Raw genomic sequence first — 22500 nt, forward strand, 5'->3', positions numbered from 1 at the left:
TTATGCATAATTAGGCAACGTAATTTTAAAGCAGTTTACAAAACATAAATTGTTATTTCATTGCCACTTTGTTATGCCATTGTTGCCATAAAATTTTGGACCTCCAGCCGAGAGTAACCCCCCCCCCTTCCGAGAGTAACCCCCCCCCCCTTCCGAGAGTAACACCCCCCCCCCCCCCTTCAAAAATTAAGTTAAACAAATCTTAATTAAAAATTACAGTCACTCTAACTTCAAGTTAGGCCATCTTGCAAGTTGTTGTTTACACGTGTAACGTAAATAGTATTATCTCTCTATTGACACGAGAACGCCAAATTTAGCCCCAGGCAATAACTACTCTTTCTAAGTATTGTGTGACTGTGTGTGTCATATTGAAATTTGGCTTAGCGAAACCTAGCACTTTTCAACAGTGTGTTGTCACTTACTTCACTATCATTCATTATCTGTGCTTCAGAATTCTTCATTCATATTTAACCCTTACTGGCAAAGTTCCATTTGTTTGCTTTCTGCCCTACTCTTTCCGGTTCAACTCCATCTATCGCATCATTCTCATTCACCCTCTGCAGTTGTTTAATCTGTAATTAATCAGCCATGGCTACTGGTGTTACAATTAGACGCGAGTTTATCCAGTTAGGAAAAGAATTGGGCTTTTCTGGTGAACAGTTATCCGCCTATGTGACAGAGAACGCGGAAAAAGAGATTGCCAGATTAGAGGAAGAGGGAAGTCGGAATAATGAGCAGAGGAACAAAGAGTTGGAAATGGAATTGGAGACAGAGAGAGAACGTACTCAGACGGAAAGAGAGCGCACACGCCAAAAGGAAATTGAAATGTCTTTAACAAGAGACATGGCAGAAAACAGACTCTCTACCCATAGCCCCATTCCATCTAGTCAGAGCAATGGAAGCATTGATAAAGTAATGTCGTTCCCGGTAGAAACTTTCAACCCACACAATGAAGGGATTGATCAATGGTTAACGCGATTCCAGGAGTTAGCGATCTCATATGATCTTCCGGAGGACAAATGGGCACTCAAAGCGTCTCAGCATCTCAAGGGCAAAGCCTATGATGTTTACTCTCGCCTGACACAGGACAACAAAAATAACTTTCAGGAGCTAAAGTCATCCCTACTGAGACATTTTGATGTCAGCGCAGAATCCTACCGTAGAAGATTCCGAACATTAAGGAAGGACAGGCATGAAACATACCACCAATTGGCAGATCATCTACAACTCAGCCTCCAACAATGGTTGAAACTATCTGGCAACCCAGACACCTATGAGGGATTAAACCAGCTTATCATGGTGGAACAGCTGAGAGATGCAATGCCCCTGGATGTCCGTCGTTTTGTCGATGAGCAAGGCGCTCATAAACTGGACGATATAGTAACTTGTGCTGACCGGTTTGCAACCGCGCAAGAAAATCACCTCACAGAAAGGAGACAACACCGGATTCAAAACCCATCCATCTCACATGAAGATAGAGCTGCATCTCCACCACCATATGAAAAGAAGAATAACCAATACGAAAGAAGTAACACAACACAACACAAACAACACGTATACTGCAAGAACTGTAATATGAAGGGACATTTGACAGAGGAATGCCGTCGCGACAACAAACGTAACGGTCATCAAAAGGGAAAACCTGTCAGTGTAAATGTAGGTCGCACAGTTGGGAACCACCCACTTCATAAAACAAAAGAATCTTCGAATCACCCTCCAGTCATTGACACAGTCAAAGTAAATGGACAGAATGTGACCGTTCTCTACGACACGGGATTAGACTTTCACGCGGTCGTAGCACGCGACTTGGTTCGGCCGGACCAATTCACAGGCGAGATTATTGAGATTCAATGCGCCACTACAGACAGCCCATCTCTGCAACTTCCGATAGATAATATCGAAATAAACTCTCCATACGTAGTAGGAACTATACCTGCAGGAGTACTAGACGCACCTACTCACCCTCTCATCCTTGGATGCAAATACGTATTTCTCGGAACGCCCAAACACCCATTTCACGCCTGTCACATAAGGACAAGAGCACAGGATCAACGGAATATGCCGCCGTTATCACAAAATCCTGGACCAAAGGAAACGAGGAAGGCACAGACCGAGGACACGACTCTCTCACGCTACTTCGCCAAAGTGACGGAAGCTAGTGACAAAAATAAAAAGGAGAATTCATAATACAACATGAGTTGTTATACAGAGTTTCTGGCAAAAAACGCCATCAGCTCGTCGTCCCCTCTACACATCGCCGACAGATTCTAGACATGGGACACAACATACCTTTCAAAGGACATGTGGGAATCGCTGCCACAACGGAGCGCATCTCAGCCCACTATTTCTGGCCTGGTATTTCGGATGACATCAAGAGCCATATAAAGTCATGTCAAGAAAGCCAATGGAAACCAGATCAAACAAACACAGCTCCAGTAACCTTAGGTTCGATTAGGACTGTAAACGCTCCCGTTCAAAGCACGGGCGCAAACATCACGAGACATTATTCACGCACAAAGAGACGGAATAAAAATGATCTCAAGCGATGGAATAAAGATGATACATGGAAATGGACTCACAAGGTTTCACGAAATTGGAGTCAGAACGATACCAGGAAACGCAGCAAAAATGTTTCACACAATCTGGATCAAAATGAGGCCAAGAAACGGAATCCAAATGTATCAAAGATATGGAATCAACATGATACCAAGAAAAGAAATCAAAATGATGCCAAGATAAGGAATCATAATGTTGCCAAGCAACGAAATCAGGGAGGAACAATAACTCCTGAATTTAAAAATGTTGGACAAACCAGGAACGCTTCACACTGCGAGAACGCTTTCTGCGCTATAAAAAGGATCCTGACGTCACGACCCGTTCTGCGCTTACCTGACCCCAACAAACCTTTCATTCTGAGGACAGACGCAAGTAAAATTGGAATAGGCGCATCGTTACTTCAACCTGACCTCGATGACCCTACAGTCCTACACCCTGTTGCTTACGCAAGTAGAAAATTATCGCCTGCGGAACAAAGATACTCAACAGTGGAGCAGGAATGTCTTGCCCTGGTATGGGCCATACAAAAATACCAAATATACCTTTATGGACGTCACTTCACTGTTCAATGCGACAATCAGCCACTTCTATTTCTGGCCACAGCTCAACAATTAAACGCTAAACTCATGCGTTGGTCGCTAGTATTACAGCAATTTTCGTTCCATGTGGAATTCATCAAAGGCACTGATAACCATGGAGCCGACTTCTTAAGTCGCCATCCGGTATCCGATGACGTCACAACAACATAACTGTACCTGCAGTACTATCTTATTGTCCATCATTCTCAGATGATTTTAAACGAGACTTAATTTTAATCTCACAAGGAGATTTTTCAAGAGGGGGAGAATGTGACGAGAGATTTTCTTTCACTGCGTGTTTCTTTATCATTCGTCAGCGTCTCGGTTCAAAACCACTTCAAACCTAGTGGACGAGACATATATTTGATCAACACCTCCATTAAAAATACTCAAACACGGACAGTCTTTCTCCAATAAAGCTCCAAATCTTTCTAACGGAAATTTTGGTCGTTAGGTGGTAAACATTTCCATTGTATAACGGAACACGCACTTTCAGCTTAAGGCTTATTTACCTGTTCAAATTGTCTGCCCATTGTATTCATGCCACCTGCTAATTACCTTTCCCAAACAAGTCTCCAACGTCCCTAGGCCCTGAGGTCTTGTCTCGTTCAAGAGTAGCTCAAATTACAATTAAGGTCTAGTCTCTCCGGTAATTATCCGTTATTCTTTCTTACCAACGCATCTGGATATCATTGGCTATCTAAAACAGGAAATTCTTCTGATTGGCTATTTTCGTTTCACAAGACCAAATTCATATCTGAATCTGATCACACACACGCTAAGAAGCCCACAAGAAAAGAGCTATCTCTCCAATTTCAAACTTGTAAAAGTTTGTCTATCTCGGCTGGAGGTAAAATGAATTATTGGTTAACATTCAAAGTTGAACGAGATATTACTGTGAATTCAATTTAATCTAGCATTACTATTATAGTTCGTGTATATATTTTAATTGTGCTATTCCATGGATGTTCGTAAGTTGGAATACCTGTACAAAACTATATCTATATGTATCTTATACTATAGTTAACATTTGCTTATGATCTATGCTAATTTTTTTTCATTTATATTCAATATGTATATTGCTTGAATGTCTTTACCCTACCGCCAATCGCCGGCCACACATCATAACCCCAATTATAATTAATAAAAATAAATAAAGAAATACCAGGGACACAACCCTGTTAAATTCTCATCATGTAAGATAGCTCGACTGTCAGTTGATGTTTAAAATATATACTAATTCCCATTATCATGAAGTTGCTGCTTCTCCTTGCCTTTGTCGGCAAATAAAGGCTATTATGATGTGTCGCTCAAGAACGATTCGGTTGCGAAAGACAAACTCGATTGGTTCTAAGACCTTGTTGTTTCAACTCTTAAATTGAAGGTCCTGGTCCTGGCCATTTTCCTGGTCCTTTCCCGTGTCGTTGGAGCACCCAGTTGTGCCGAATCCCTGCATCCCAGTCCTTGAACAGCGGTAAACCCCTGATGTCAGCCTAACTACAACACTCTGTTGTGATGTCCAGAAAACTCTGCAAAGCAGGCGCCAACCCTGGAACTAGCTGATACATTTGCCTCAGTCAAGCAAGCCGACGGGATAAAGATAAGCCAAACGGGCTTATACCATTTTCAAATGTATTTTCCACGGACACAAGTGATTAAAAACTACTAACTTAATCAATCAATCATAAATGAATCGATTAATAAAACAATAGATAAATAAATAATAAATTAGATCCACTCAATTAGAGCTATTCTTCCTGATATTAAATAAATACTTATTCTTTCTATCTTTTCCTGTAACAATCTAATTAAACTTTATGTATAGAATTGTTATTATTGCATTGGGCGTTACTATTGTCTTGACTCACTTTTTATTAATACAATTAAGTTATAAGGGACCCTAAGGCAATTCTTGATCTCCCCTAGATTAAACCTGAGCCGTTTGTGATATAGGTGAGTGGTGCAGCTGGTAACGAGAGCCATAGCGCGCATACTAGTTCGAATCCAGACCATTGAGCTATCGTTGGACACGATCCCACAAAAATAACACTCAACCCGCCACAGAGCCATCGGCCGAGGTCGACAGATTTTTTGGGATGGTATTTTTTTCTTGTATTATTCTTTCTTGCTTTGTCTGGTACCTTTCATATACACTTGTTCAGGGGACGGTTTCTCTTTTATATATTTCGCTCTTGCTTTATCTGGCAATTTTCATACACACTTGTTCAGGAGATGGGTTTTTTCTTATATATTTCTCTCTTACTTTGTCTGGTACTTATTCATACACATTTTGTCAGTTCTTTAACTTCGTTTTCTATCTTCTTTTTTCCCCCCAAAATCTTTAACCCATTTTACACCCAAGTACGGTTAAAGAATAATAATTTTTTTTTTTTAATTCCCTAAGTTCATCCCAAAGCGTAAATTTTTAGTTAAGGTCTATTCCAAGGGAAGATTGGAATAACCCAGGCCTTAGCCGTAGTGTAGCCTGCAAATTGAGCTAGGTGAGGTGACTTGCTCAAGGCCACACAAAGTAGCGGGTATTCGAACTTGGTACCTTTCGGGTACAAAGCTAAGACTGTACCGTTGAGCCACGCTTCCAGATAAGCCTTTTCCAAGAACTCAACATTGTGCCGCTCTGAGTGGCACCTAAGCCCGGGATGTACCAGCCCATTATGGAGTGTCATACCACAAGACCAGAAAAACGCCACATCGCATCATCAGACTTATGTACAAAAATCTCACGCGTCAGCTTCTAATTATAGATTTTGTGTCATTGATTGTAAATATTGATGAAGGACGTTCCAATCTAGTCCTTGGTACTGCCTGTTTCAGATATATTAAAAGGCAATCAATATAACCTAAGGGTTTATAGGTAAGATGGTTTATCTGTTGGCGATACTGCCTACCTATCGTGAAGGTAAAATTAAATAACTATAGAAGTATACCTAGTCCCATAGATAATGTCACCTTTAAGACGAAGAAAATAAATCGACCAAACGATGAGTAGCGTGAATGAATGACGTAAGCAAGAAAGAAAGATGAATGTATGGATGGATATAGAGCAGTATAATTAGGTGACCCAAACGTAAACAAAGGTCTAGAAGCACATGGCAAACCACATGTTCCTGTCTTGACAGCTCAAGTTCCAATGTAAATTATAGAAAAAAATAACCTTTAAAATTTGGCTGTTAGGTGGCAAAAGAAACACATATTCATAAATACTCGATCATGCATCAAATAATGTCTAGATATGGATATTTTATGGAACAAAAGGTAAAATTTATCAAAAGTTACAGTCTATCTATTTTTAGACCAGAGCAAATTATTGCGCTGGTGTGAACAAAACGAGAATTATTCGGAGCCTGATTTTCAGAATAATTTAGTCTTATATTATTATTTCTGCAACTGTTAGATTTTATGTAAACATATTTTCAATACTGAAAGTGTATTGCCTACAACTCAAACTACAAAATTGGGAGACCTATATTGTGCGTAAATTTTTCCGGTCCCTAACGAAAATCACTAGCAACTTGTTATTGTTTACGTTTGGGGCACCTAATTTTACTGCTCTATATAGATATATCCAACATCGTGGTAAATATTACAATAATAATTCGCTCCATTGTTACATGTCGAGCACTATTTGTACCATACTTGTATCTAACACGATTCAATATATATATATATATATATATATATATATATATATATATATATATATATACATATATACATATATACATATATACATATATAGATATAGATAGATAGATAGATAGATAGATAGATAGATAGATAGATAGATAGATAGATAGATAGAAAGAAATGGGTAGATGCCGTTTGATAGATATATAGGTCGATAGTTATTGATAGATGGATAAATATATGGATGGATGGATAGATAGATAGATAGATAGATAGATAGATAGATAGATAGATAGATAGATAGATAGATAGATAGATAGATAGATAGATAAATAGATAGATAGATAGATGGATAGATAGATAGATAGATGGAGTTTTGGACAAGTATGCGGATAGGTGAATAGATACACATATCATATTTTACACACGGAAATCACTGATTTAAGAAGACACCTAGTGGAAGGGAACATAACCACGCCTCTCGGACAGTCGTCATAATGTAAACAATGGCAGTGATTGGTAAACATATCGAATTACACAGGTTTTACTACCTATGGTATGTATCTAAGTGAACATCCACTGTACTACCTCAAAACCAACAAAGAAAACTTTGTAAACTTACACGTTTATAAGATGCGAGAAATTCGTGTGATAACTAGTCACTTATTTGGAGGAATGTAAACAATAACAACGATCAGAGAGAGAGAGAGAGAGAGAGAGAGAGAGAGAGAGAGAGAGAGAGAGAGAGAGGGGGGGGGGGCAATTTGATTCACATTATTGTTTATAAACAACCAGATATGGTGTGTCGCAAATTCCATGTTTTGACTTGTCAATAATCTACATGTTAATTACAACAAACACAACAAATGCAATAGGGAACTAAGATGTGATGTTAAAAAAAAACTGGTTCCTATCTCATTGGAAGTGTAAAAGCACTCTTCCAGAGGACTGGATACATACCTAGTGTAATTGATTTTCTGATTTCATAGTGACTGCATCTTATTTTCTAAATACGAGTATGTGCTGGTTGTCAATAGAGATCATCCATCCTCGATCTTTTACGTTCCGTAATCCTAAGTATCTGCCAATACAACCTGATACTGAAATAGTCATATATCACCTTCGTGAAATCTATTCATTATTTATACTCCGAAGAACTGGTTACATACACACTCCCAAGGAATTAGGAACCAAAAGAGTAGAGGGCGTGACGTCACAATGTTTCTTCCCTATAGACGGAACGAACCTGACTTCACTCAGCCCTTTGTCATTTTTGACAGCCATTCTAATAACTAGTTCTCACTAAATTCGATCAGACTATACAATGTGTACGGTTACACTGTGTCGATCCGTCATATCCGGCTGGCGGATGTTGTGAGCATTTTACCTAAATACATAACATCAATAGAATGAATAAATGAATGAAGTTGACGCCGCTCAGCTCTTTTTTTTTCATTGTTTTTAGACCGCCAGTTGGGTGATTAGTTCTCATAAGATTCTATCTATCAGGCTATTGATAGTTTGCGATTGGTTAAGAACCTCACAACATTGCTATCCGGAAGTATAAAGGACCAAGACACAAAGCTCTGCGTAACCGTGAACTTTTATAGTCTGGATAATACTGTTAAGTGTGAATTACTCATAAACGTGGATGGCAAAAAACAATAACAAAGACCCGAGGGACGTCAACTTCATTCTATCTATAGAAGGGAAGAAGTTGACACGACTCAGATCTTTTTTATTCTTTTTAGACATCCTGTTAGTGGTAGGCTCTCAGTAAATTATATTGATGCTGTGCCCAAGGCCCAAAATAACAAAACTCGCAACGTTTCGCCAGCCGGATATGACGTACAGAGACACGAAATTTAACGTTTATATCCTGATAGAATTTAGTGAGAACTAATCACCAACTGGCAGTCGAATAACAATAACTAAGGGCAGAATAAGGTCAAATTCAAATATTATATTGTTTGTAAACAAGCAGTAATGTTTGTCCGAGCGGGTTTGAGGGCGTGTCACAAATCTCGTGATTTGATTGGTCAACAATCTACTGGTTAATTATCTGATTGAAAACATTAAGTCACAACTAACACTCAACAGGCAGCCGGGAAACAATAACAAAGAGCTGAGTGTTGATGCTATGCGTTTAGGTAAAATACTCATAACATCCAGACGGATATAACTTACTTACACCGTAACTATGTGTAACCTTAAACGTTTGAAGTCTAACTGATAGAATTTAGTGAGAACTAATCACTAAAATGGCTGTTTGAAACCGATAACAAAGCGCTGAGAGCCGTCATTTTTGTCTCCTTCTAGTATATGAATCTATTGTACCAGCGATAAAGTTAAATAGACCCAGTCGCATGTAGAGAGTGGAGAGGCCGCCATCGATTATTGAAATTCCACACTCGCTAATCGATGCGCATGCGTGTAACCAAGTAACGACGTGAGGCACTTCCTTCGTTGAATCAGACGTGATCTGTCAATGTTTGTAACCTTCGTGAATGGGCTTCAACCGTAGCCATCGTAAAGTTATAGCCTGACACTGTTAACAATGGCTACGCTTCAACAGTCGTGACGTCACTTCCCTCGTAATGACGTGTAACTGGATCTAAACTATTGGAACAATGGCGGACGCCCTTATGAAATACTTGTCCGATGAGTATAAAAGTGTATCTAGAGGAGAAAAACATTATAAATCTTATCATGCTTTGACTTTTATATTTTCTGATCACATCACATGTGAAAAAGTTCTAGCCAGCATGAAGTACCGATTTTCTTTGTTTAGAACCAAGCTACTCGTTGCTGGCCGGACGTCACATCAAACTATTGAATCCAATTTGTCACCGACGGGCTCTAAACGGCATTATGCATTACTTAAGTGGTGTAATGGTAGCATGTCTGACTGGTAATTGGATTAAATAGTCTGATGTCACGTCGCCCAGCAACGGCGGCCATCGTGGTTCTAAACAAAGAAAATCAGTACTTTTAATTCTTCATGCTGGCTAGAAATTTTCATATATGTCTTGTGATCAGAATGTGTAAAAGTCAAAACATCATCAGATTTATAATGGTTTTTTTCCCTCTGGATACGCTTTTATGCTCGTCTGATAAGTATTTCATAAGGGCGTCCGCCATTGTTCCGACAGTTTAGAGCCAGTTACTAAGTTACCATGCGCATTACGAGGGAAGTGACGTTACGACTGTTGAAGCGTTTGAGGTTCGATCCTCAGACGAGGCTGGCCAATTTTTTTCGGGATGGCTTTTTTCTGTTGTATTTTTCTTTCTTGCTTTGTCTGACTGACTCTGTTTCATACACACTTTTTCAGATCTTTATCTTACACCAATGACTGCTACCGAATTTTCCACTTTGCAATACTCATTTTACACCTGAGTACCGTGAGAGAATGTGAGTAAAGAGCCTTTCCCAATGACCCCACTTTGCTCAGAGCGGTACTGGAACCTAGGGCCTTCCGATCCGAAGGCGAGTGTCAAACCATATGCGGCTATGTGGTCTTGTGGTATGGCACTCGCTTTCGGATCGGAAGGTCCTGGATTCGAGCCTCGCTCGGCGCATAGTTGGGTGATTCGAAAAGGCTCTTTACTCACATTCTCTCACCGTACTCAGGTGTAAAATGAGTACCTGGCCGTTATCAGCGTTGTCTCTGTCCCCCCAAAAAAGAATATTGCCTAAAAGATCGTCCTACATGTTAAATGTTGCTGTTAGCCCCCATGTAAAGCGCTTTGAGCACGTTTAGTGAATATGGCGTTATATAAAAGCTCATTTATTTATTTATTTTAAACCCAAAGACCTCATAGCCGGACATCGTGGAGATTTTATATGAAGAACATTTGCTTTATTGTCCAAACTGGCTATGCGATTAAATAAAATCCTCAAAAATCCGCCTACGTACCAACATACAAAACTATGTGTAACCTTGAACGTTTATAGATAGAACGAAGATGACGTCACTCATGTCTTTGTTATTGTTTTTCCCCTCCACGTTTACGAGTAAACTTCATTAACCAGACTATATACGTTCAAGATTACACTTTTTTTGTGTGTTGGTCCGATATACTTCCGGATAGCAATGGTGTGAGCTTCTTAGCCAAGCGCATAAAATCTATAGATAGTGTGCATTTGGCTAACAACCTTGCCATCCGGAAATATAACAGCCCAACACACAAAACTATGTGTAACATTAAACGTTTATAGTCTGGTTAATACAGTTTAGTGAGAATTTCTCATAAATTTGGATGGCAAAAAAAAAAAAACAATAACAAAGACCTGCGTGACGTCATCTTCGTTCTAACTATAAACGTTCAAGGTTACACATAGTTTTGTGTGTTGGTAGGTAGGCGGATTTGTGAGGATTTTATTTAACCGCAGAGCCCGTCATTTTCGTTCTATCTATAGGTGAGAACCGGTCATCAAAATAGCTGTCTAAAAACAATAACGAAGAGCTGGGTGACGTTAACTTCGTTCCTTCTACAAAGGTTATAATATAACAGAGACACAGAAAACATTCATCCTTTCCCTCTGCAATAAGACTAAGACTCGGTAACAGCCTGTCACCCGACACTGCAGTATCAGGATGCCTCTAAAAGTTTAAGAAGATCATTTCTTTCTTTTTGACTGATTAGTATCAGTTAAAATGAAAGTTGTCATCTATTCTGGTTTATTTTTATTAATTTTTTTTTTTTATTATTATTTATTAATTTTTTTTGTGTGGATTTTTTTCTTGTTCTCACGTGAATGTCAAATGTAGAGTGATCCTCCATGAATGGGAGAAGGGGGGGGGGGGGGGCTGCTATATGATGAAGACGAAGAAGACATGGGGAATATTGAGGCTATTTGGTCTTGTGGTATGACACTCGCTTTCGGGTCGGAAAGCCCTGGGTTCGAGCCTCGCTTGGCGCATAGTTGAGTCCTTCGAAAAAAAGCTCTTTACTCACATTCTCTCACCGTACCTAGATGTAAAATAATGACCTGGCTGTTAACAGCGTTGTCTCTGTTGGAAAACAAAAGTAATATCACCAAACAGGCGTCATGTCCTGTTTTACATGATACGTTTTTGTTGTTGGCTAGGGACCTTTTGTAAAGCGCTTTGAGCACGTTTTGTGGATATTGTCGTATATAAAAGCTCAGGTGCTCGGGGGTTATTTTGGGGGAGGGTGGGGGGGGGGGGTACGTAATGAAATGTTTGGTTTGGCACATGACACACGGATAATAAAACATAAAAACGGGTTACACATTCCACCGACAACATTGGTGGCACGGAGCTCCCATAAATCATTGTTGATTTAATCATAGTTTTCCAGACCCATAAGGCACATGGAGACGGAGTTTATCCCGATCTCTGTAGCGATTAACGGGCAAAAGAAATGTCTGGGCTACCTTTTGGAAAGGATGCTAAGCTTTCACAAGTACTTTCCACACGATCTAACAGATTAGATCCAGTAACCCAATTAATTATTCACTGTGGGGAGGAGGAGGAGGGAATCCGTGAAAAATCTCAATTGCACTCGGGATAGAAATTACTGGCTACCGTTGGATAGGACGTTAGGTTATCACAAGTATTTATCAGAAGATCTAATAGACCCAGTAACCCGAGTAATTATTCGCGGTGGGGAGGAAGGACTTAGAAGATATCTCGACTGCATTCGGGTCAGAAATTACTGGCTCTAACCAAAAATTGATGTCAAAAGACACGTCTTTGGCCACAAAAGAAAACAAATCGTGAATTGTATTCAACAGTTCAATCAATGGGACTACTTGTTTCATTGATCACAATTACTAAAGAAAACTCTCTTGGCGGTCCTCAAACCCAAAAATGACGTCAAAATATAGGTCTTAGTGAGTCTTAGCAGAGTCATCTTAACTGACACAAAAAACCCACTAGGACTTATAGTTTGACGTCATTTTTAAAAGTTTTTGCGCTGTCTAGTGAGTTGACGTTAGTAGAGCACAAAGATCCCATTGGTTGAGTTACTGAACGCCTCATGATTTGTTTTCTTTTGTGGCCAAAGACTTGTCTTTTGACGTCATTTTTTGGTCAGTGTCAGGTTATAAGTTTACGATGGCTACGGTCTTAATGTCATGCTATAAGTTAACGATGACGACGGCTCTACCAACGAGCGCTACTAACGCTGCACAAACCTAAAAATGACGTTAAAACATAAGTCCTAGTGAGTTCCAGTGCCAGGCGAAAAGTTAACGGAGGCTACGCCCCAGCAAACATCAACACTTAACATGTAGGACAAAACATAATGCATGTTAAAACCCATAGCATTTGAACCAAATAAATAAATAAATAAATAGATAATTAATAAAAGAAAAGAAATAAATAAACACTTTTTAATAGATAAATAGATAAATAAATATATACGTTTGAATAAATAGATAAATAATTGAATAGATACTTAATGAATTATTAAATAAATAAACAGATAATGGGTTGATAAAAAACTAAATAGATACTTAATGAATTAATTAATAAATTAATAATTAAGTAAATAAATAAATAAATAAACACTCCTACTAAAAGCACAACTGACCTGTATAAAATCCTTGATATGCCCTTAATAAGGATACAGCCCCGATACTGATCCGATATAGACAATAATGATAATATGACAATTATAAGAAGGTAAGAGCATTCTACCTATACAAAAGTGCTCTGGGAAAAAGCAATAGACTTTTACGATTTTGACCAGAAAACTCAACCTTCAATGTAAATGACACCCATCTTGTCAAAAACTCTCAAACCTGAGACTTCCTTTAAGACTTGTCTTGAATCTCTGGTTTGAGAGTTTTCGATAAGATAAGGGTTATTTCAATCGAGGGATATTTGAAGGATGAGTTTTCTGATCACAATTGTAAAAAATGTTTTTTTTTTCTTTCAGAGCACGCAGTGTAGTTGTATTATCAAGGGGGCGTTTCTTGAACAGGGGGCGTAACCGTTCTCGGGTGAAACTGACTGTTTTAGAGCGGCGTGAAAATCAACTGATAAACACGATTGTCTGTCCTCGTGTCCCGTACACAAACACACTACACACAAGACGTAAACAAGTGATGCTATGCGTTTAGCTGAAATACTCACAACATCCGCCAGTCGGATATAACGTACAACACACAAAATTAATGTGTAAACTAAAACGTTTTCGTCTGATTGATATGGGTTAGTGAGAACTAATCATCTAAATGGTGGTATGTAAACAATAACAAAGAGCTGAGTGACGTCAAGTTCGTTCCTTCTATAGCGTCACACAAGTACTTATATTTTGACGTCATTTTTAGGGTTAATGCATCGGCGAGGGAGTTGTCGTTAGTAGTGCTCAAGGAAATAAACGATCGCATTGGTTAAAACAATTGAATACAGCTCACAATTTGTTTTCTTTTGGTGGTCTGGCCTTGTTTTATGTATTGTGCGGCTTTGTGATCTGGTGGTATGACACTCGCTTTCGGATCGGAAGGTCTTGGGTTCGAGTCTCGCTCAGCGTATAGTTGAGTCCTTGGTAGATGCCCATCTATGGTTTTGTTTTTTTTTATCTTAACAACGCCATAACCACAATATCTCATTCGACTGTAGTGTGTAGTGTTTCATTCATCATGTTTTGTTGATAAAGGAGAAACCCTAAACGTCCATTTTATCTATTCTCGTATATTGAATTGAAGCTTATATTCAATTTCAAATTGTTTTTTATTTCTTCGAGCTTCGAGCAGCAACATTAACATTACCCGGTATGGGGTGGTGTATGACGACAAGAGACTTCACTATAATAATAGTTTAAATTGGTTGTTTGCACAGAAAACCAATATTGCATTCCGAAGAATCTTCAAACTAATTGGTAAAAACTTTAAGAATTAAAATTGAAAGCAAATAAACAACAACGACAAAACAGCAATTCATTTTTTTAAAGTTCTGGCTGAATTGAAACAACCCTGAGATTGAATTGCAACAACCCTGTGTCTGAATTGGAACAACTGGATGTCTCATTTGGTGTCTAAATTGGAACAACTGTGTGTCTGAATTGGAACAACCGGGTGTCTGAATTGAAACAACTGGCTGTCTGAATTGGAACAACTGGCTGTCTGAATTGGAACAACTGGCTGTCTGAATTGGAACAATCGGGTGTCTGAATTGAAACAACTGGCTGTCTGAATTGGAACAACTGGCTGTCTGAATTGGAACAATCGGGTGTCTGAATTGAAACAACTGGCTGTCTGAATTGGAACAACTGGCTGTCTGAATTGGAACAACTGGCTGTCTGAATTGGAACAATCGGGTGTCTGAATTGGAACAACTGGCTGTCTGAATTGGAACAACTGGCTGTCTGAATTGGAACAATCGGGTGTCTGAATTGGAACAACTGGCTGTCTGAATTGGAACAACTGATTGTCTGAATTGGAACAACTGGCTGTCTGAATTAGAACAACTGATTGTCTGAATTGGAACAACTGGCTGTCTGAATTAGAACAACTGGCTGTCTGAATTGGAACAATCGGGTGTCTGAATTGGAACAACTGGCTGTCTGAATTGGAACAACTGATTGTCTGAATTGGAACAACTGGCTGTCTGAATAAGAACAACTGATTGTCTGAATAGGATTCCACAGTCTGACGTCACGTCCGCCTAGCAACGAATCGGCTGGCTCTAAACAAAAAAAAATCCGTGCTTGGTCCGGGCAAGGAATAATTGGAAAATCGCTCAAAAAACAATTTTTATCTTAAATATGGTCCAGTGTTTTGTACCAGATTGTCTACACCAGTCAGAGAGTCACTCCTGCAAGTTTTACAGATTTCCAAATGGACAGGCAGACAAAAAATTGAAGAAAAAGTGGATCACTTTAGTCAGGTAAGCACGCACGCCTCGTCGAACATTTGATAGAGTTCGTAGTCCAGATCTAGGTCAAGTTCTAGCTTACGTAGACCTATATTTTATGATTAAAGTGTACAATTGCACGAAATTATAAATAAAAATACATTCCAAACTAGGTTTTTATTGAAGTTGAAGCAAAAATGATATCTCAATCGTTTTGATGTTAAGGCTGATAAACTGAATGAGAGTTAAGTTCTACTGATAAGTGATAATTTTTTTAAAAGGAGAACAAGAAGAAAGAGAATAAAATATTTGTTAAAATCTTACTTTAAACTCGATAACTTTATGGCAAAATGAAAATAAATAAATAAAATAACGCAACCTCCCCCCCCCCCTCCCCTCCCCTCACGCAGATATCTCTCTCTCTCTCTCTCTCTCTCTCTCTCTCACACACACACACACACACACACACAAACACACATACTTTCCTCTTTTTTTTTGGAAAGTTTCTCTGATTCTCTGCCATGCCTCCCCTCCCCGACAGCCGAGGTGGCAACTCTGTGTGAACAAAGCAAGATGGCGGCAGGGACCTCTCTCCTTTACCTGTGCCCGATTGTTGACACTCCAAAGTTTCCATCACCGCACTGTCCAGTACAGTACTGACTGAAATAAAAAGAAAACGCCAGTCTTGCCACACTCAACCCCAAGATCAACTTTAACTGTGTAAATTTAAGAATTCATATTTTATATATACCTAGTCAAAATCATCAAAAGAAGTAATGAGGAAGTGCGACATTTTGCTGAATGTGCGATTTCATAAAAGACAGGCGAGAGACCCACCAGTAACCTAGTCTCTTGCACACCTTTGATTTATCATGCATTGAGCTGGTGTCAAACAAGATAGTCTAAAACAAAGTACTTATCAAATTAAATAATATACCCAATATGCCCAACAGAATTATTGTTTTTTTTTAAAATCTTTTCATTTCAGGAGAAAGGACAAAAGATCCAACATCATCATCAAGAGTGTGTTCTTGTCACTTCAGAGATGGTGACAAAGCCAACCTCCCTGAATGGTTTGACAGAAATAAAAATAAATTGTTTCCACCAGAGCCAGAAAGAAAGAAAAGAAAAGTGACACAAGGAATTCCCATCCCATCTCAATTGGCACCAACATCAAGAAGTCCACCACCACCACCACCACTACCACCACCACCACCACCACCACCACCATCATCATCATCATCATCATCATCATCATCATCATCATCATCATCATCATCATCATCATCTGCTCAACTCTCTTCATCATCATCACAAAGTCCCACCTTTAAAAAAAACAGATTCCTCATCATCATTATTTTCCTCATCATCATCATCATCAGTATCTTCTCCCTCATCATCATCTCAACTCTCGTCACCATCATCACAGGATTCCATCTTTTTAAAAAAACAGATTGTAGAACAAGTGAGGATATTTTAAATAGAACAACAAATTTAATTCAAGAACAAGAAATTACAGACAAAAATAAGGAAATAGCTAGCTTTAAAACACCCAACTGTTAGATTCAACGCACTTACACTGTTTCAAGCCTTACAGAAAAAGTTCTTCGAATGGAGACAGGTGTACATTGTTTTAAAATATTTAATATTATTGTTCAATATGTTGAGTGCTTTAGAGGTAACATTATTTATTATAGCGGATGGGAAGTTCAGGAAGAGACAGTTGCATTAAAAGACCAAATTTTCATTATTACACTTATGAAACTTAGACAGAACTACGCTAACCTTCATATTTCACAATTGCTTAGCGTTAGTGAAAGTACTATAACAAATATTATACAAACTTTTATTCATGTTTTACATAAGCCATAAGCTTCTCTTTGAAAATGTTATGAAGGTTACATGCCCTTCTAGACATAAAAATAAACTATCAGCTCCATCATCATTTTTAAGATTTCCAAATTGCAGAATGATCATTGATTGTACATATGACCAAATTGCTATTCCTAAAGAAATAGATAAACAACGGTTAACTTATTCTTCTTATAGGTCCATGAATTCTGTTAAAGCTCTTGTTGGTCTGAGGCCAAATGGTGTGATAAATTTTATTTCTAAACATGATCCAGGGTCTGTCTCGGATAAGGTCATTGTACAAAATTGTGGATTACTAAAACTTTTAATTTTAAGCCCTGGAGATTTAATTTTAGCAGATAAAGGTAATAAAGGTAAAACCCCATCCTGATTCAAGATATTTTACCTCAAGGAGTAACTGTAAATATCCCTCCCTTTTTACATAATAAATTTACTGAAAATGAGATTTTATTAACAAAAGAAATTGCTTCATGTAGAATTCATGTTGAGAGGGCGAATGAAAGACTGAAAAATGTTAACATCCTCTCATATATTCCAACCATGTTAAGAGAAACATCTGATATTATTTTTCAATTTGTTGCAGCACTTGTCAATCCCCAGTCTCCTCTTATTAAGGAGACTGCATTTTGTTAGCTTTGCCATTTATATTGTACAACACACATATTTTGTTCATCATCATCAAATCACCATTCAAAATAATGGTTTTGTAGGTCCATACATGATTTTACATGATAAACATGACAAATTATGGCATTGTTGTATCAATGTATGTTCAATGTCATTAACATTGTTAAATAAAACCACACAAATTAGTTTTGGACTGAATCAACCCAAGGCATCATCAAGATAGATCTGTGGAAGTAAAAGAATAAAAGATTCAAATTTAGAGCTGCGACCATGCTCAATAGGCAAAAAACAAACAAACTAATAAAACGTCTGTTGTGGTCTTGTGGTATGACACTCGCTTTCAGATCAGAAGGTCCTGGGTTTGGGCCTCGCTCGGCGCATAGTTGAGTCCTTGGAGAAGGCTCTTTACTCACAATCTCTCACCGTACTCAGGTGTCAAATGAGTACCTGGCCGTTAACAGCGTTGTCTCTGTCCGAAAAAATTGTAATATCGCCCAACAGGCATCATGTCCCGTCTTACATGTTAAATGTTGCTGTTGGCCAGGGACCCCTTGTAAAGCACTTTGAGCACATTTAGTGGATATTACGCTGTATAAAAACTCAATTAAAAAACAAAACAAATAAAGTGATTCTTTCATTCATCTTGCTTTGTTGATAAGGGGGAAACCCCAAACGTCCATTTTATCTGTTTTCGTATATTAAATTGAAGTTCACATTCAATTTCACAATGTTATTGATTTCTTCGAGTTTCAAGCAGCAACATTTACATTACACCTTAACCCAATAGGAAGTTTAGTTTACCGAGACTAACACTGGTCTAAATAAATCCTTTATTCATCCCATAGAGGAAATTTATCTCTAGGGTCTATTCCCAGGGAAGACTGGAATAACCGCGGTGCAGGGCCGCAAATTGAGCTAGGGCGAGGTGACTTGCTCAAGGCCACACAGCGCAGCGGCGGGTGAACGAACTCGGTACCTTTCGGGTACGAAGCAAAAACCGTACCGCTGATCCACGCTGCCCCACATGAAGTATGATAAAATGTCTAGCGTGATTGGTGATTGTGATGCTCATATGAGTATTATAATAAAGGTTACAACACGATACTAAATAGTATGTAGTTGACTATAGTCAATAGCAACGAAAATTAGCGAAGCAAGACTAAGACCTCAAAGACTCAAAGTCCGTGGTCCATAAGATAAAAACACAATAATTCAATGACTCCCTCTCTCTCTCCCTAACTAAAATCGAAAGTAAACAGTTAAATCTTTCCATTGGATATACTAAATCTGCCTAAACTCAAAGTAAACTGATTATTGTCCAACAGTAGTTGTACGGAGATGTGGGATTTTGAGAGTGAGAATGAGAAGACGAAATGACTTACCTTCACAGAATACTCTTTATTCTTCATGCTGGCTTGAACTTTGCCGAACATCAAGCCATCTGAGTAAGTGAAAGTCAAAACATGACCTGACTGATGATGATTTTCACCTCGCGAGATACTTTTATGCTCATTGGAGAAGTATTTCATAAGGGCGGTGATGGAAATAGGGTTCGTGTCAGCCATTTTTCTCGACTGTTTAGAGCCAGCCGGTTTGTTGCCATGCGTTGCTGCGCAGGATTACGTCACGACTTAGGAAGCCTATTGGAACAACTGGCTGTCTGAATTAGAACAAAAAATTCGGGACCAACAAGAGGCGTTGTCTTTTAGCAGAAAGTGGGTATAACAGTGTTGACTTAATGTGGATTTCAATGTAATTACGAATAATTTTAAAGTAAAAATTTCATTTGCTTACCCCCAAGGAGAAATTTGACTTTTGGATCTATTCCAAGGGGAAAGATAGAATAACCCAGGGGTCAGCAGCAGTGCAGCAATGGAAAAGTGTGTTAGGGCGCGGTGGCTTTGTTTAAGGCCACGCAGAGCGTCGGGTAGTCAGCCTCGGTACTTTTTTTTTAGATACGAAATAACGACCATACCCCTGAGCTGCTGCCTCATTTTACACCTGAGTGCGATGAGACTCAAATTTGCGACGCTCCGATTGGGACTGTAACTGGTATAAAATTAATTTTTAAATGAGCTTTTATATAACGCAATATCCACTAAATGTGCTCAAAGCGCTTTACAAGGGGTCACTGGTCAACAACAACATTTAACATGTAGGACGGGACACAACGCCTGTTAGGCGATATTACAATTTTTCGTACAAAGACAACGCTGTTAACGGCCAGGTACTCATTATACACCTGAGTACGGTGAGAGAATGTGAATAAAGAGACCTATCCAAGGACTCAACTATGCGCCGAGCGAGGCTCGAACCCAGGACCTTCCGATCCGAAAGCGAGTGTCATACCACTAGAACACATAGGCCTACCGGTCTAAATGCGAGGGTCATTGTACAAGACCCAACGCCACACGTTCTGTAATAAGGATGCAGAAATCACATCATAAATTTTTAAAAAATAAAATAAAATACAATTCCATTTATTCATCCCATAGGGGAATTTGTCTCTAGGGTCTCTTCCAAGGGAAGACTGGAATAACCCAGGCGTCAGCCGCAGTGCGGCGCCGCAAATTGAGATGGGGCGAGGTGACTTGCTCAAGGCCATACAGCGCAGAGGCGGGTGATCGAACGGTACTTTTTCGGGCATGTTCTGATTGGGACAGTAACATAGGGGCCTACCGGTCAGACCGTACCGCTAAGCCACGCTGCATTCAGGACAACATTTGCACATGTTAACCGATTTTGGTGTTTTTTGCTTTTTAATGCAAGGAAGAACATCAACCATAAAATCATGATCTGATTGGAAAATCCACTTTCGAAACTGGAGTTTTCTGGGGGGGGAGGAGGGAACAAACCAAACAACACGCATTTAAAATCTTGACCAGAAAACTTGTCCGTTAATTATCGATTGATAATAATGAGTTTAATTTTGCCAGACGAGTTCAAACCCGGGACTTCATGGAAGACTTCAAGGAAGTCACAAGTTTGAGAGTTTATGACATGATGAGGATCATTTAAATCAATCGATATTTAAAAGACGAGTTGTTTTGCTTGGGGTTTTTTTTGTTTTTTTTTGGGGGGGGGGGGGGGTTGTCCAAAATTTTAAATACGAGTTTTTTTCACTGTAAAGCCAAACAGGATGGGTTTATATATTTATTTAATTTTTTAATTGAAAATTCAAGATTTTATCAAAATGTAAGCTTTCTTAACCAAACTTTTCATCGGAACCAAAATACATTTGAGGATGTCACCAAATGTGTTATTTTCTTCCGTTACGTTTGACACAAAAAGACTTAAAAATAAAGCAATTACGAATATCGATATGTAAAAATTTCATTTTTTCCCCTTTTTAAAACCTTTTTAAAGGGAATAATTGATAAATTGATATCGATATATTTTTGTCAGAGGCGTAGTCTAAAGTGTGGCTTGCAGCTGTATTCATCAATAATTTAGCAGACATCACCTGTAGCGTAGCTATCGTGAACTAAAGGCCTGATAGTGACCAAATAATTGCGTCGCACAAAAAAAAAAAAAAGACAACGATCGCCAAACGAAAGTGAAAAGTGAGTTGTTGTTAGAAGTGCTCAAGGAAACAAATGATTTTATTTGTTGAGCTATTGATTACAACTCACAACTAAGTTTTCCTCCGTGATCTTAGTCTTCTTTTATGACGAATTTGTCTGGATTAGTACCATGCCATGAGATTATAATGGCCAGTTGTGATCCAATCTGGACTCCATTTAATCAATAGATATTATATTTTAGCAGACGTCCCGATCATATCCAAGTCAGCCCCACCCTACAAAAATTCAAAGCTACGCCACTGTTTCTTGTGTCGATTGTTAGAAAATGAACCTTATGAAACAGCAAGATTTCTCAATCAAAATGATAAATATATACATAAACCATTTATACTACAATGTCTGTGTGTGTGTGTGTGTATATATGTCTGGGTGTGTGTGCGTGTGTGTGTGTGTGTGTGTGTTTGTAAAACGACTGTTGAGATCAGTGACACATGAAGTGTTGCCATGCACATCGTGTGGATCCTATGGGTTCACAGATACCTGGTTGGAAACAAGGAATGGACACAGAGTTAGAATAATTTAGTGACAACTTGCGTATTGCATTATACAACCTAGGGACTAATCAGGGAAACCATCATCATCATCATCACTAAACCATTTATACTACAATGTCTGTGTGTGTGTGTGTGTGTGTATATATGTCTGGGTGTGTGTGCGTGTGTGTGTGTGTGTGTGTGTGTGTGTGTTTGTAAAACGACTGTTGAGATCAGTGACACATGAAGTGTTGCCATGCACATCGTGTGGATCCTATGGGTTCACAGATACCTGGTTGGAAACAAGGAATGGACACAGAGTTAGAATAATTTAGTG

General features: G+C 38.7%; 2 protein-coding genes and 2 long non-coding RNA genes across 8 annotated transcripts in view; 1 reads left to right on the plus strand and 3 right to left on the minus strand.

Annotated features, from left to right (window-relative positions):
• LOC144967395 (uncharacterized) overlaps positions 1–13704 on the minus strand; it is a 37542-nt gene extending 23838 nt beyond the window's left edge. Inside the window, exons 1-2 of one of the 2 annotated variants that reach the window (XM_078904541.1) lie at positions 13325–13342; positions 7740–8008 (exon numbers count right to left, since the gene is read on the minus strand). The gene's annotated coding sequence lies outside the window, so the exon portion shown is untranslated. Of the gene's footprint in view, positions 1–7739; positions 8009–13324 lie in introns of both variants that reach the window. The other variant, XM_078904540.1, reaches the window with a different exon arrangement.
• Positions 13705–15401: 1697 nt separating this feature from the next.
• LOC144969502 (uncharacterized) lies at positions 15402–16959 on the plus strand. The gene is made up of 2 exons (XR_013644761.1): positions 15402–15640; positions 16596–16959. It is a non-coding gene; the product is annotated as an uncharacterized LOC144969502 (long non-coding RNA).
• Positions 16960–17186: 227 nt separating this feature from the next.
• LOC144967397 (uncharacterized) lies at positions 17187–20117 on the minus strand. Its single transcript, XR_013644382.1, has 2 exons — positions 19489–20117; positions 17187–18331 (listed from the first exon to the last, which is right to left on the minus strand). It is a non-coding gene; the product is annotated as an uncharacterized LOC144967397 (long non-coding RNA).
• A 1128-nt stretch (positions 20118–21245) lies between these two features.
• The window catches only part of LOC144969503 (temptin-like), an 8087-nt gene continuing 6832 nt past the window's right edge, over positions 21246–22500 (minus strand). For all 4 annotated transcript variants that reach the window (XM_078908633.1, XM_078908634.1, XM_078908631.1 and 1 more), the window contains one exon: positions 21246–22455. In XM_078908633.1, the coding sequence (XP_078764759.1) occupies positions 22397–22455 (59 nt within the window). In that variant the 3' untranslated portion in view covers positions 21246–22396. The remainder of the gene's footprint in view (positions 22456–22500) is intronic.

The sequence above is a fragment of the Berghia stephanieae genome, chromosome 3 (genome assembly GCF_034508935.2).
Source record: "Berghia stephanieae isolate SIO BIC M18660-M18661 chromosome 3, UCSD_Bste_1.3, whole genome shotgun sequence".
Classification (NCBI taxonomy): Eukaryota; Metazoa; Mollusca; class Gastropoda; order Nudibranchia; family Aeolidiidae; genus Berghia; species Berghia stephanieae.